Source organism: Neophocaena asiaeorientalis, unplaced genomic scaffold (genome assembly GCF_003031525.2).
Source record: "Neophocaena asiaeorientalis asiaeorientalis breed wild unplaced genomic scaffold, Neophocaena_asiaeorientalis_V1.1 scaffold964, whole genome shotgun sequence".
Taxonomy (NCBI): Eukaryota; Metazoa; Chordata; class Mammalia; order Artiodactyla; family Phocoenidae; genus Neophocaena; species Neophocaena asiaeorientalis.
In genome coordinates this window covers 121,475-135,002 of record NW_020175787.1, presented here as the reverse complement: position 1 = coordinate 135,002, position 13,528 = coordinate 121,475, and the positions used below count along the sequence as shown (strand labels likewise).

General features: G+C 55.0%; 1 protein-coding gene across 2 annotated transcripts in view; it reads left to right on the top strand.

Annotated features, from left to right (window-relative positions):
- Positions 1–7,984, top strand: part of CAMK2A (calcium/calmodulin dependent protein kinase II alpha) — a 63,856-nt gene extending 55,872 nt beyond the window's left edge. Inside the window, exons 16-18 of one of the 2 annotated variants that reach the window (XM_024732251.1) lie at positions 2,166–2,260; positions 6,006–6,234; positions 6,497–7,984. In XM_024732251.1, coding sequence (XP_024588019.1) covers positions 2,166–2,260; positions 6,006–6,234; positions 6,497–6,500 — 328 coding nt within the window. In that variant the 3' untranslated portion in view covers positions 6,501–7,984. Of the gene's footprint in view, positions 1–2,165; positions 2,261–6,005; positions 6,235–6,496 lie in introns of those variants that run through there. The other variant, XR_003001409.1, reaches the window with a different exon arrangement.
- The last annotated feature ends 5,544 nt before the right edge of the window (positions 7,985–13,528 follow it).

Below are 13,528 nucleotides of genomic sequence, written 5' to 3'. Positions count from 1 at the left end.
CTTACATCCTCTGGGGATAAGGCAGAGCGCACAAAAATAGCATGATATGAAACAGGTGGTATGAGACATCTTCTACACACCTGATCAGCTGTTGGAGGGGCAGCTATGTGCAAAGGCTGGGCTGGAGCGCCCCCTGGTGGCCACCCTCAGCCTTGCTGGTCTGGCCTGGAAGCGGGCCTTCCGCTGGCCCCCAGGAGAGCCAGGATTCTGGGCTGAGGCCTCAACATCTTGGCCAGAGCTAACGAGGCCTGGGCCTGAAGACCCCACATATGCTTTTTGGTGGACGAAAGCTGCCAACTAAGGGCAGGATGACCTTTGCTTATCGGGTTCAGGTGAGATGGGAATAACTGGGCTGGGCTTTGCTCCTCTGGCAGCCTGATCTTGGTTACCACTATGTCCAGGAGCTGAAGTTTGTCTCTCAAAGGCTTGGCAGTCCAGGCACATCCTAACTGTGGGAGGGTTTCAGCAGCAGCGGGTGGCAAAGCCCCAGCCATCTACTGATTGTCTCTGGAGGAACAAGGATCTTGGAAGGTGCAGGTGTGAGACGGAGGCCGTTTGTACATGTGAGTGTGACGCAGTTGCCCACACATGCACGTTTGTGACTGCGTGTACAAGGGGTGTGCACGGGTGTGTGTGCACATGTGCCCCTGCGGGTTGCATAAAAGCATGGAAATGCGCTGTTGAACGGGTTTTGCATCCGGTCCTAGAAAGAATTAAGTCAGCGATGGGAGAGCCCGAGAGTGGCTCTGAAAGGACACAGCCAGGGAGAAAGGGAAAGAGAGGTGGCCCCTATGGACCCCAAGCCTCCCACCTCTGTGATGTCACTTCCTCTGGCATCTGCAGCCCAATCTAGGTTCTGACCACTTGCCACGACCTCTGGGGCCTACGGTGCCGAGTCTGGCCCTGTGTCACCCTGGATAAGCCCCTTCGTCTCACCGAGCCTCAGTTTCCCTACACGTACAATGGAATTGGAGCAGAGGGTCCTTCAGAGGCAGGGACACCCAGAGACCCTCTGGAGAAGGGCTCCTCTTGGCCAGGGGCAGCTTAGTCTTCCAGACGGTCAGGGCTCAGACCCCCAGCCTTAGAGGATTCTGGATCTGGAAGGGTCCTGAGCATCCCATATGGTCTGAGCACAACCCCCCAGCTCCTGATATCTGGAGAATGTGAGGTCCTGAGTGGAGAAGCGAGTTGTCTGGAGTCACAGAGACAGGGCAGTCAGGGCAGAGCAAGGGCAGAGCGCCCTGCTCTCCCCACAGCGTCCAGCTCAGACGATGCTGGCCCCACGCCCTCCTCCACTGTTTTCAGTCCCTCCCCGTGTCAGGATCTTTGACTGGCCTGGGGTGCTTCCTGTCCCTGGCTTCATTGTCATCATCACAGGGGTCCATGTTGTGTTACAGAAGATCCCAGAGACCTAGGGGTGGGGGAGACAGTTTTTTCCTTCCTCCGTTTGGCTGTCAGGGTCTCCCAGAAAACAGACCTGGGTGGGAGCACCGAGCCGAAAATGCAGAGCAGTGGGCCTCCTCGGCCATGCCCTGCGCTCCTTCCTCCCAGGCATCACTTCTTGGAATGCTGTTTTCCTCATCTTACAGAAGAGGAAAGTGTGGCTCACCAGGAGGGCTGCGGCCAACAATAGGGCAACTTTGTTTAAAGTAGCAGAACGCACTCCCTCCAGGGACACACCTGCTTGGTGAACAGAAGTTGCTTCACTTTAGTGAAGGAAAATGTCTCCCCGCCCGAGGAAGACCATTTAGGAAAAGCCCTCTCTGATGGACCTGCTGCCCTGGGCGGGGGATGTAATTTGGAGAGGAGTGTACGGGCTGAATGATCCCCGCCGGCGCCTTGGGGCAGTGTACAATGCACGACATTCATGGTGCTCTTGCTTAGAGAGGTTAAGCCCCTTGCTGGGGGTCTCATAACCTGTAAGTGGCAGAGCCACGACCTGGACCCAGGCTTCCCAGTTCTCAGTGACACTAGCCAGTCAGCAATGCCCCACACCGTAACTGGACCAGCCCTGTCCCATCCGCCAACCTCACTGATCCTGTGAGGTGGGTGCAGTCACTTTTATTTCACAGGCTTGCCTTCCCGGGGTCCAGGCCCCTGGAATTTAGAGGGGGGCACCCGAGAGGCCACCCTAGCCCATCTTTCCTCTGACTTCCTCCCCCCAGGAAGATGTGTGACCCCGGGATGACAGCCTTCGAACCCGAGGCCCTAGGGAACCTGGTCGAGGGCCTGGACTTCCATCGATTCTATTTTGAAAACCGTGAGCAATCCCTTCCCGCTGGGCTGCCTGTTGTCTGCTCTTTTCCGTGTCCTGCCAGATGGCACAGCAGGGTGATGGGCAGGGCCCCCGGGGCAGCTCAGGAGGCAGCGAAGAGGAAGGTCCTGTGTGGACAGGGGTTGGTACCATCCTGGCTCCCTCTCCGAACCCTGGACCGTCCGACGCCAGTGGCTGCGGATGGGGACTTGGGACAAGCGTGACAAGCCCTCCCAGCCCTCGCCTGCCCATGACCCTGGTAGGGCCTGGGGAAGACCTTTCTTCCCTTTCTACAGATAAGGGAGCCTTCCCACCAGGGCACACCCCCAAGTTACAGTCACCTGGATGCCTGCAGCCACCCCAGCTGCCCAGCCGGTCGCAAGCTGGCACACGGGCTGTTGTGCAGGTGCCCCCGTGGGTGGGCAGTCGGGGAAGGAGAGGACAAAGCTCACACTGCTGTGCTCTGCCTATGTGTCTGGGTCTCTGTCCGCATGTCTGTCCTTCCCGGGCCTCTCCTTTGCAGGAGAGACCCTGGCAGCTTTGCAACCCGGGGCTGTCAGGGGGCTGAGGCTGGGCCTGACCTAGGGCGCTTTCTGCCTGTGTCTGTGTCTCACCTTGGCCAGGGGTCAGACGGGGACGAACCAAAGCACACGCAGGTTAGACTCCTACAGCTCAGGACCCGGAGGGAGGCCCTGAGAAGTGGCACATCCAGGGTCCCCCAGAGGGAAGGCACGTACCACCAAGGCTATGCTAGGTGATTTCCGGTGCATGTGGACACCAGTTGAAACAGCATTGGTTCACACAGTGAGAAAGTTTGTCCCTATCTAAATTCTCTTTCAGTACATCCGGCTCCGCCAAGAGGAAAGGGTCAGTTTAACGCTAGTCTGTCCTAAGCACCTAATGCTTTCTAACTCACCTCATTATCAAAAAGAGAGTGGTCTCAGGCTCAGATCCCTTGCAGGCAAGAGCATGGAGCTAGGATTACATAACTTGGTTTTATTTTAACTGGACTTATTATTAAAATTGTATTCTATGAGACTGGTTATTCATTAATGATTGTACTAGAAAGTTTTCTTTTAAAATAAATTCATATAAATTAATAAAGTGAATCAACTTAAGGAAATATTTTCATAAAGTAAGTACAGGTAGATGGTAAAAATAAAGGTGATACTTAAGCAACTGAAGTTGGATCTAGTCCAACTCTTCATTGTACAGAGGTCCAGAGAAGGGAATGACTTGTCCAAAGGAACCCAGAAAGTTGGCGGCAGAACCCGGTCCTGATTCTCTCCAGTGCCTCCTTCCTTCCCTGTGCTCCCCGCTCACCCAGGCATTAGTGTCCCCTAGATGGACACTCCTCTCCTGCCTGCACGCAGTCTGATGGAATCTTGTAGAGTATGAGGGCTTAAGGGCATCCCCAAAAAGCCGTGAAGAAGGAAGTCGCATTTTCCTTTGACACATCAAACTCTGATTTTCTAAGGCTAGCAATGGAGATAGAATGTGAGGGGAGGTGGCTGGACCCCACCGTCCCCATCACCCTGGAGTTCCCTAGCTGATCACCATGGCCACCTCTATACTCGTCTGTCCTGGGGGGTGGAGGGCACTGGTTCCCCAGAGAATTCCACAATCCCCACAGAGCAGAGCAGAGACCAGGCTGAACCGGCTCTGAAGACTAAGGGATGGCAAAAGGGAAAAAAAACACAGACGGCTGTGCTAGCCCTTGATCTGCATCCTGGCAGCGAGCCCCATCACAGCACCAGCCCCCTGGACTCTGGGCTTGGACACCTGGTCACATCAAAGGACCCGCAAGACCAAGACCCAGAGTGACTGCCTGCCCTGGGGCAAGTCCCACCCTCCTGCCTGCTTTATCCTGCGGGAGGACCTGGCCCTTTTTCCCATTCTATCCATGAGGATAGAAAATGGAAGCCTAGAGTCTGTTCAAAAGATACCACATGAGGGTGGCCATTGCTTTACAAATGACCCTCAGGACCCTAGCCCTGGCAGACAACAGTAAGGCCCAGTGCCCTCAACAATACTAAGCTCTGTTTGTCCCTTTGGAGATTGTTCTAGATTGTCCTAATTTAGACCCACCTGGAGACTGACTTCTTTTAGGTTCTACTGCATTTCTTTCAGAAACTGGCCTAGCTTTGGACAAGTCCGATTGCTTCTCTGGACCTCAGTTTCCAGGTCTGCTAAATGGATGCACTGAACTAGACGGTGTTGAGTGCCTCCAGCCCCAGATGCTGTCAAGGCTGCTTATGGAGACCTCCTTGCATTTTGTGGGAGGGCCATGGGGTGACCTCTGACCTCTGACCTTGAGGTCACCCCCAAGCCTATATAACACAAAAGCTCTGCACTCTCTCTGTCCAAGGTCCCAGAACTGTAAAAGTCTCTTAGTCTACATATGTAAGACTCAGTGATTTTGAGTCATTTATCCAAAGCCTGGGTATAGTGTGATTGGAATATTTAGGGGTGGATACTATTGGATGCTTTCTGAAGTCCTGGAAAAAAAAAATTTTTTTTTAACATTTTTCAGGAAATCAGTGGCTCACAAACCTGTCTGGGCATCAGAATCAGAGGATGGGGGAGGGAGCGGGGAGAGGGAGCTTTTTAATATTATAGATTCCTGAACTGGCATCTCGAAGGGTGGGGCTGGGCAGTCTATATTTTAAATCAGCTCTCCATGGATTCGGATACATTTGGGCTGCACTAAGAAAAGGCATGAGGGTTCCTCTGAAGCCAAGATCCCAGTGATCCCTGTCCAGCCCCTCCCTAGGTCATCGTCTTTCTGTGCTTTTGTTTTCTATCTTGCTGAACACATCGAGAGTTCCTAGAACCAAGATGATGATAATAATAATAGTAATATTTCACATAGAGAGAGCTGGTTTCTGGTACTCTTGTCAGTTCTGCCATGATTACAAGAGCTATGCATTGCCCTCTAACTCTGAAAAGTTCCACGACTTCACCCCATCACCACCAACACCATCCTTATAATTCCAAGATTCTAAGATTATACAATTTTAATATTCTTCAAGTTTCCATCATTCTACATGTTGAGAATAGAGGTGGCAAATGAGGGACCCACAAGCCATAGCTGGGCTACACATGTTTCATGTGGTCTGTATGATGTTTTAAATTTGAATTTGATGCCAATAATTAAAAATGAGGCGTTCGACATAAAAATCCAGATTTCTAGATTCTCTTGAAAAATCAGGTGTGGCAACACGGGTCCCACTTACATAGCAAACACCAGGGAAGCTGTGTGCAGGGCACCTCCATAGAAGGGACATGGTGCCCTATTCACCACAGTCTCCACCACTCCCTATTGTCCCCCTGGCCCAGAGACAAAGGGTCTGTTGTCATTTAGCATCTTATATCCAGTTCAGCCTCCTTGTTAATGTACTCTCCTGGCCTCTACAGGGATCTGGGTTGAGACTCTGGTGTAAGCTCACCTGGTTCCCCATTCACCTGCGTGTCTGAGATACTATGATTCGAAAATTCCATTCCCCTGCACTTGAAGAATTCAGCTTGTTTTGAAGTCCACTGTATCTCAGCTGGGATATGAGCTTGTCATCTACAAGTTCTGCTTTGACTCCCAGGGAGCTGAGCCCTGTCACAGAGCCCCACTCTTCGGGAAGCGAGGCAGGCAGAGGCGCCTCTGCCGAGAGGGTTGCTGAGAATTGGGGAAGCGAAGGAAGCGAGGCAGGAGGCCGCCAGGTGCGACCCCTCTGCCCCCTCCCATCCCCGCCTGCAGTGTGGTCCCGGAACAGCAAGCCTGTGCACACCACCATCCTGAATCCCCACATTCACCTGATGGGTGACGAGGCGGCCTGCATCGCCTACATCCGCATCACGCAGTACCTGGATGCGGGCGGCATCCCCCGCACGGCCCAGTCGGAAGAGACCCGCGTCTGGCACCGCCGGGATGGCAAATGGCAGATCATCCACTTCCACAGATCTGGGGCGCCCTCCGTCCTGCCCCAGTAAGAGCCCCTCCTTCCTGCCATCTGTTATTCAGGATAATCTAAAGGAACGGGGTGGTGCCTGTCTGGAGACTGTACACATTGGGGAACCCGGTGGCTGGGAAGACCACAGGGAGGAGATCAGGCCTGGAGGCCCCAGGGGGTGAGGGGGAAGAGCTGGGGGGACCCACAGGAGGCAGCTTGAACTCCATCCAAGGAGGTGGGCAGGCTGGGTGCCCTCGGAAGCACCCACGTTACGCACCACACATACCATGTCTTACAGCTGAAGGACCAGGCTGGGGGCGCTGTACCGCAGAGATCCACCGTTCGTCCGTGGAACGTGGCTGCTGGTTCTCCCACTTGGATTTAGCCGGAATTCCCCCAATCACATCCTCCCATCACCACCACCATCACCGTCACCTTCATACCTGTGTCAAGAAAACCTGCCTGTTCGCAAAAGCCATCATGACTTCAGAGCAAATGGCGACATCTCCCCGTCACCACCCGTCCCCTGCCAGGGCAGGGCTTCCTCAGGCCCACGTGCCCTGCGTGCTGGACCCGAGGACCCCCCCCCCTCAGCTGTCATTGGCCTGGTCTTGCCTTGACCGGAAGCCACAGTGCCCAGCTGTGTATTCATCCAGGGGCTGGGGAGGAGGGGCGGAGCTGGGAGGAGTGTGACATCCTCCAGATCCTCTCCCTGATCTCGCCTCTCCCGGGCTCCTCTAGGGAAGGGCAGAAGAACGCCCAGTCCCCCGAGCCAACCTCCCCTGGGGGGAGCAGATGCCAGGAGCCTCCCGCCTCAAACTGCCTTCCTAACTCTTCTCCCATCCTGTCCTGCTCTCCTGCTCTCCAGCTGACCCTCCTCCCTCAGTGTGGGGAGCGCAATCCTCTCAGGGTGCCCCCACTTCTTTCCTTCCTCCTCCTGCTGACATTTACTTCCAACACTAACTGCGCATTCCACCCTTCCATCAGGCCCGGAGAATTCCAGCTTCATCACATCCAAGGGAGAGAATCTGATTGCTTTTGGGGGGCGAAAGAAAACGGCGTTTAGGTATCACTTCTACTTGGACCGCATGCCTTTTTATAGCCAAACTTCTGTGTGTTTCGTAAATGGATTTTGCGTTAATGGATATTTATGTAATAACTAGACCTCTCAAATTGGTGAGAAGGTCTGGGTTGGGAAGGGAGGTGGGAAGAGGGCTGAGGGGTATTTTTTTCTGTTCTTGGTCTTTTTTTTTTTTTTTTTTTTGGCTAGTCTTTTTTTGAGATTTACTTTGTCACTTGTGGTTATCTGGGGCTGAGATGGACTCAGCCCCCGGGGGAAGGATCTCTCTGACATTTCAGTCCCCAGGTTCCCTTGCGGACTGGAGAAGCATCAGGTGTTAGAAACAGCAAATCAGGGCAGAGAGAGTGGGGGAAGCTGTCAGGGTGGCAGTACCTGGACTTTACCTTGCTTGCCTCCCAAACTGGGGTCCTTACTACCGTGCTTCCCAGGATTTCATCCCCCACATCTGCACACCCCCCTCAGCGCCCCCCACCCAGCTCTGGGGGGTTCACGAGCATGTGTCTTCATGCGGGTCCAAAAGGAGCGCTGGGATTTCTCCTCTTTACACCTCCTCCTGCAGCTGTGGGTTTGCATCTCTTTCTTCCTTTCTCTTTCCCTCTTCCCTTGGGATTGACTCTGATGTGGAATGCCTTGGTACATCCACCAGGATCTACTGTCTGCACTGTTTTTCTTTGCATGACTTTATATGCAGTAAGTATGTTGAAAAAAAAAAAAAGAAAAGAAGAAAAAACACTCAGCAAAACCAACCTACATGTTTTGGACAAAAAAAAAAATAGAGGTTGTATTCTCAGTGTCCGACTCGGAATTATGTTGCCGCCTCTCTGTGCTTTTGGCCTCTGTGTGGCCGTGTTTTGCCAGGATGAGATACTTTCCCCTCTGGAGGATTTTAGGGGAGGAAGAGCCACATCCCCAAAGATTTGGAGGAGTCTCTGATTCCCCCAAACCTCTGGGGAATCCTGGGTGTTGAGTGGAGCCGGACTGGTGGGGATGTGACCCAGGACTTTCTGAGTTTTCCCCAATCATGAGCTGTCTGCGGGGCCCATTCTCAAGAGTTCCTGCCCGCGGGACAGGTGAGGCAGGCTGGGTGGGGGCCGTAGGCCAGGAGAGAGGCTGCCCAGCCCTCCTGGTCTGCAAACTGGTCGATCACTGGACTCTATCCTTGGCAGAGACCCTGCTGCCAAGGCCCGGGTGGGCATTTGGCCTGCCCCAGGTCCAGAAGGCTTCCCAGTAAGGCCCAGCGACCCCAGCGCTCCAGCAGCCAAACCGCCTGCCTCCCTTGCTATCTGCCAGCTCCCACAGCCATCCCCAAGCCAAAGGTGAGGGGTTGCTGCCATTACCAAGGCAAAGTCTGGTCCTTCCTTCAGCCTCAGTTTCCCCCTCCATTAAAGGGGTTAAATATTCCCTCCCAGCCTATGTGGCAGGGCTGATGGGGGATCAAACAGGATGGTGAGGTGAAGCCCAATACGCCCATGAGAATTGACAGTGTGAGTCACTGGCTGGACTCCTGTTCTTTTCTGGGCTTGGCCAGTCCCCCCTCCCTCCCCCGCCTGCCCCTCATCCTCCCCTTTGGTGCCTGTCCTCTGCTGATCATCAGGGGACTGCGGGGGAAAGAGCCACAGTTTGGGGGTTATTAGGATTCCATTCCCAGCTCTGACCAGACTTGCTGTGTGACCTTGGGAAAGTCCTTTCCCCGCTCTCCCCTCGGTTCCCCACCAGAGGGAGCTGAGCTGGAGGACACCAATGTCCTGCCTTTCATCTGCTGACGCACCTCCTGTCCACTGTGCCCCTCTCTGGGTGCCAGAGAAGTGGAGACCGGTCCCTACCCCAGGCCAAGATGGCCCCACTGCGAAGGCCAAGCCTGTGGGTGCGCAGCCAGCCGGTGTGGACCACAGGGCACCGGTGTGATCCCAAAGCAGCAGGCAGGGGAGACTGGCAGACAAAGCGCGGCCCAGAGCCCAACCCCACCAGACAGTCAAACATCCTGCAGATGCAAAAAATCCAAACCTAAGACAAGTCCTAGGCTCCAGCATGCAAACACATTAACGGGAAAGCATTCTCCCGGGTGTGCGCCCAGCAAGCCCTGATCCTGACCCCTGGCCTCCTGTCTCCCGTCAAAGGGAGACCCTTTTGGGGATGTATTTGCCAGACTCCCTGTGCTGGTTTCTTTGTTACTATTTGTTTGGGGTTTTGTTTCCGTTCTTCCTTTTTTAAAATATGTGGCTGTGAACTTGAATGACCACTGCTCAAACTTTCTGCTATTGTGGGGTTGGGGGGACGAAGGGGTGTCTGTTTTATTCTTGGTGTTTTCAGTGCAATAAATAGCTACAAACTTCTGTGCACTGGCTGTCTCTCTGTCTTGGTCAAGCAGGGCACTGGGAGAGTTTGTCAGTTTCCTGTTCTAGTTCTTGGCATTTGCAAAATGAAGGCCCAGGTCTTCATTCTGATTGGACTAACGTGGTCACGTGCTTAAGTCTGAGCCAATCACTGTGGGATTATGCCTGCACCACGTGCCCCAGCCTTAGAGCCTGGGATGGGGTTGGCTCCCTCTCAGGCACGTGGAGTGCCCTTAAGAGCAATGGGTAGGCGTGAGTTGCCTCCGGTGGCCAACAGCGGAGTCTCCGTCGGGGGCCTGGGGCCAGGCTCTTCTCCTCTGGGCCTTGGTTTCCTTGTATAATGAGGAGGTTGTTCCAGAAGAAGTCTGTCCCCACCCATTCCCTTTCCTCCCGCCCAACCTCACAGGCAAGCCCCCAGGCCTCAGAGCCCCTGGAGAGGGGTTTGGAGAATGTCAGAGGGGGAGGAAGGGTCTCTTTACCCACAAACTATCTGTGAAACTAGTGTCGGGGAAAGTTTCACCTGTGCTGGGGCTGTTGAGAGGGGTGGTGGGCGGGCTTTACTGGAAGAAGGGAGGCCACCGCTGCGCCAGAGGTTAGTGTGGGTCCCTGAGCCCAAGCTGCTCAGGCTGGGCCAGGGTGGTGATGCAGAGGCTTTGGCCCCCTCAGGCCATGAGAGGGTGGCCAATCATCCCGTTTACTGACATGGAATTTTCCGTGCGAAACCCGAAGTCCCGGGCAAAACAGATGAGTTGCTCACTGTAAGCCATGCCCCGCCCTAGCTAAGAGACCTGATTCCACAAGATTGGGGGGTTGTGACTTTTGGAGCCGACGGTCCTCTCCAGACCACGCTACGGGTGTCTGGGCTCCAGAATTCCCACGCCAGCTGCTTTCTGGGTCTGTCCTGCCTGCTGGCCTGTGAGGCGGCCGGGGGGGCCGTGTCTACGGGGCATGTGCCCCTCACACACGTGAGGACCTTGGCAGTAAGGCTGAAAAGCACAAGGAAGCGGGCCGCAGGGGGACCTAAGGCTTTCATTTGCACTCTTGCCCTGGAGCCTGGCACGGCAGCGCCAGGACTGCTTGGACCTGAGCCTTCAGGCGCCTTGGATCTCCCGTCTGGGCAGCAGGAAGGACTTGAGAGCTTGGGCTGCCATTGCAGGCACTTGCCGGCAGGTGGCAGCCTAGGAGCAGGTTACAGGAGGTCCGGGGTTCTGTGTGCCTGCGAAGCTCTGGGAGCTTCCAGTAGACCTCAGGAAGTATCCTTTACCTCGCAAAGTACCAGCTCCACTTAAAGCACTATTATTATCTACAGAGGCATGATCCTTTACAGTTCACAAAGTGCTTTCACACCTCTTGTCCCAGTTACAACAGCCCTATTTTGAAGATGAAGAAAATGAGGCTCAGAGGCAAAGAGGCTTCTTGCAAGACAGAGAGCCGGGACTCAAACACGCAGAGCTCTGTTCTCTCCAGGCCCCTGGTCTGTGTTTCTCCATCTGTGGATGGCCAGCAAACAGTGGCTGGGATTCTCAGGAACCCCATCTCTTTGACCCCTATCCCTTCCACCTGCTGCCTCATCTCTTAGTGGTCTACACCTGTAGTCTCCACCTGTTCACTGCCCATTTACGCCAGAACTCACTGCAGAGGGCTGGTTGCCCTCTTGTTCCTTGCTCGGTGCATAGCAACGCCTCCGCACCCTTCAGGACACAGCTGCGGTACCTTCTCCGGGAAGGCCCCGCCTCCTTCCCAGCATGCACTGTGTTAGGTCCCTCCATGAGCTCCGCGACCTCCTCTACCCACCTCGCCAGAGCATGCTGGTTTGAAGTCACCTCAGCAAGTGTCTACATAACCGTGTGCTCCTTGAAGGCGGTCAGCACTTGGTCCACACTCAGGATGCACGCAGCAGGTATTATCATCCTTGCACCGGGGTAGACCCCTGACAAATGTGTGCTGCTGGAATGTGTGCACACCTGACTTCCTTTATATGTGCGCTCACAACCCTCAGTTCACCCCCCTGCTGGGCACTACTATTCTCTTCATTCCACGAACCAGGGGACGCGGTGGTGCAGAAAATGAAGTCAGTACTTGCCCAAAATGGCCCAGGGAGGGAGGGAGGTGAGACTCGGAATAGGAACCACTCCGAACAACTGCTAGGGCATGCGGCAGACGGGCTGGGCTCTGAGGGGGACCCAGAGATGAGCTAGCTTGTCTCCTGTCCCCAGGAATCCCTGATGCCACCCCAGAAAGTGAGAACCGGCATTCAGGGTGGGCTGGGATGAGGGCTGGCCCTGGTGTGAAGGTTGTGGGAGCTGTAGAAGAAAGAGTAGGAGGGGCGTGGCAGTGACTGGGGGTTCTGGAGGGGATTTGAGTGGGTGCTCAGCAGACTGAGATGTGGCGGAAGAATGCAGGCAAGAGCCAGGCTGAGAGCCCAGAACAGTGGGTCAGGTAGCGGGGAGAAGGGGGCCAGAGGTGTCAGAAGGCCGAGAGTGCCCCGAACCTACCGTGCTGGAGGTGTGCCTTTCCAGGGCATGGGTGGGTCCCCAGCAATGGAAATGGCCTTTCCCAGACCAGGGCCATAGTATACCTTTTAGGGAACGTCCCCCAGTAGGTGCTGGGAGTGTTTGCAGAGGGCAAGGTGGGGCAGGTCCAGTCCTGTGGAAATGGCCCCCCTCCTTGTCCTTCCTCCTGGGATGAGCCCCACCCTCCCTTCTCCACCTGGGCCCGCAAAGGTCTCAGAGGCCACTTCCCTCTGGGCGGCCATCCCTTCCAGGGCCTTGGGCCACAGCAGATGGTGAATGGAGTTATCTAGAAGTGGACTATCTCGTCCCACAAGAAAAAGGGGGGGGATTATCATCATTCTCTCCCGGTGTGACCTTGGGTGTGTTACTTTCCCTCTCTGGACCTCAGTTTCCTCATCATTACAGCAACAGGGGTGAACCCGTGGGCCCCAAATATATATGGGAACTCGGCTGCCTGCTCAGAATCACCCGGGAAGTTTGCTAAAAATACAGATACTTCAGGCTCCACCCGCAGGGATTAGGAAACGCTGGACTGGGCAGGGCTCCAGGCGGCTATAGTCTTAGCAAGGACCCAGTTTGGGAATTCTGTGTTGAGCACCCCCTTCCCCGGTTCCCACAGTCACACTGGCAGCTGGAAGATCCAGTTATCGGCAGGCCCCACCCCAGCCTTCCCGCTTCCCCATCCTGCTCCCCTGACTCAGCTAGATCAATATTGACCATCGGCCCCTCCCCTGGCTCTGACTCCCGTCACCCCAAGCCCCCAAACTCTCTGAGACCCTGAACCTGGCTCAGCAGAATCAAGGTCAAAGCAAGGCTTTTGGCCCGGAGGATTTTATTCCTGTCCCACTCCCCCCAGCCCCACACCACATCCTCCACCGCTGACTGGTTTGGCAGGGCATCCTGAGCTCACTGCAGAAACCATCAGGGCTCCTACTCATAACTCCATCCTGCAAGAGGGGACGAGCCCTGAATCTGGCTCCAGAGAGGTGGTGCTCCCCCTGTAGCTCTCCACGGCATGGTCACTGGCAAAAGCCTGAATTGGGCAGGCAGGGGCAGAGAGCTCCCCTCTGCCCACAGCTCTCCCTCCAGCCACCTCTGTGGGGCACAACACGGTTCCTGTCCAACCCATTCATCTTACCGATGGGGACGCTGGTCTAGCCTCCAAGGCACTTGCCATGGAGCTGGAAGGTGCAAGCCATGGGCTCCGTCTTGGCCTGTCTCTGGCTCCAAGCACACCACCCCCGCCCCTCCTTCCCCCGGGTTCGTTGGTTGGAGGAGCGAGCTAGGCCTGTTTCTTTATTTGTGCAAGGGAGAGCAGGCTCTTGAGAACCATGACACCTGGAGAGAATTTCTACATGCCACGTTTTAGGTTAAGCATTCTGATCTTTTTTTTTTTTTTTTTT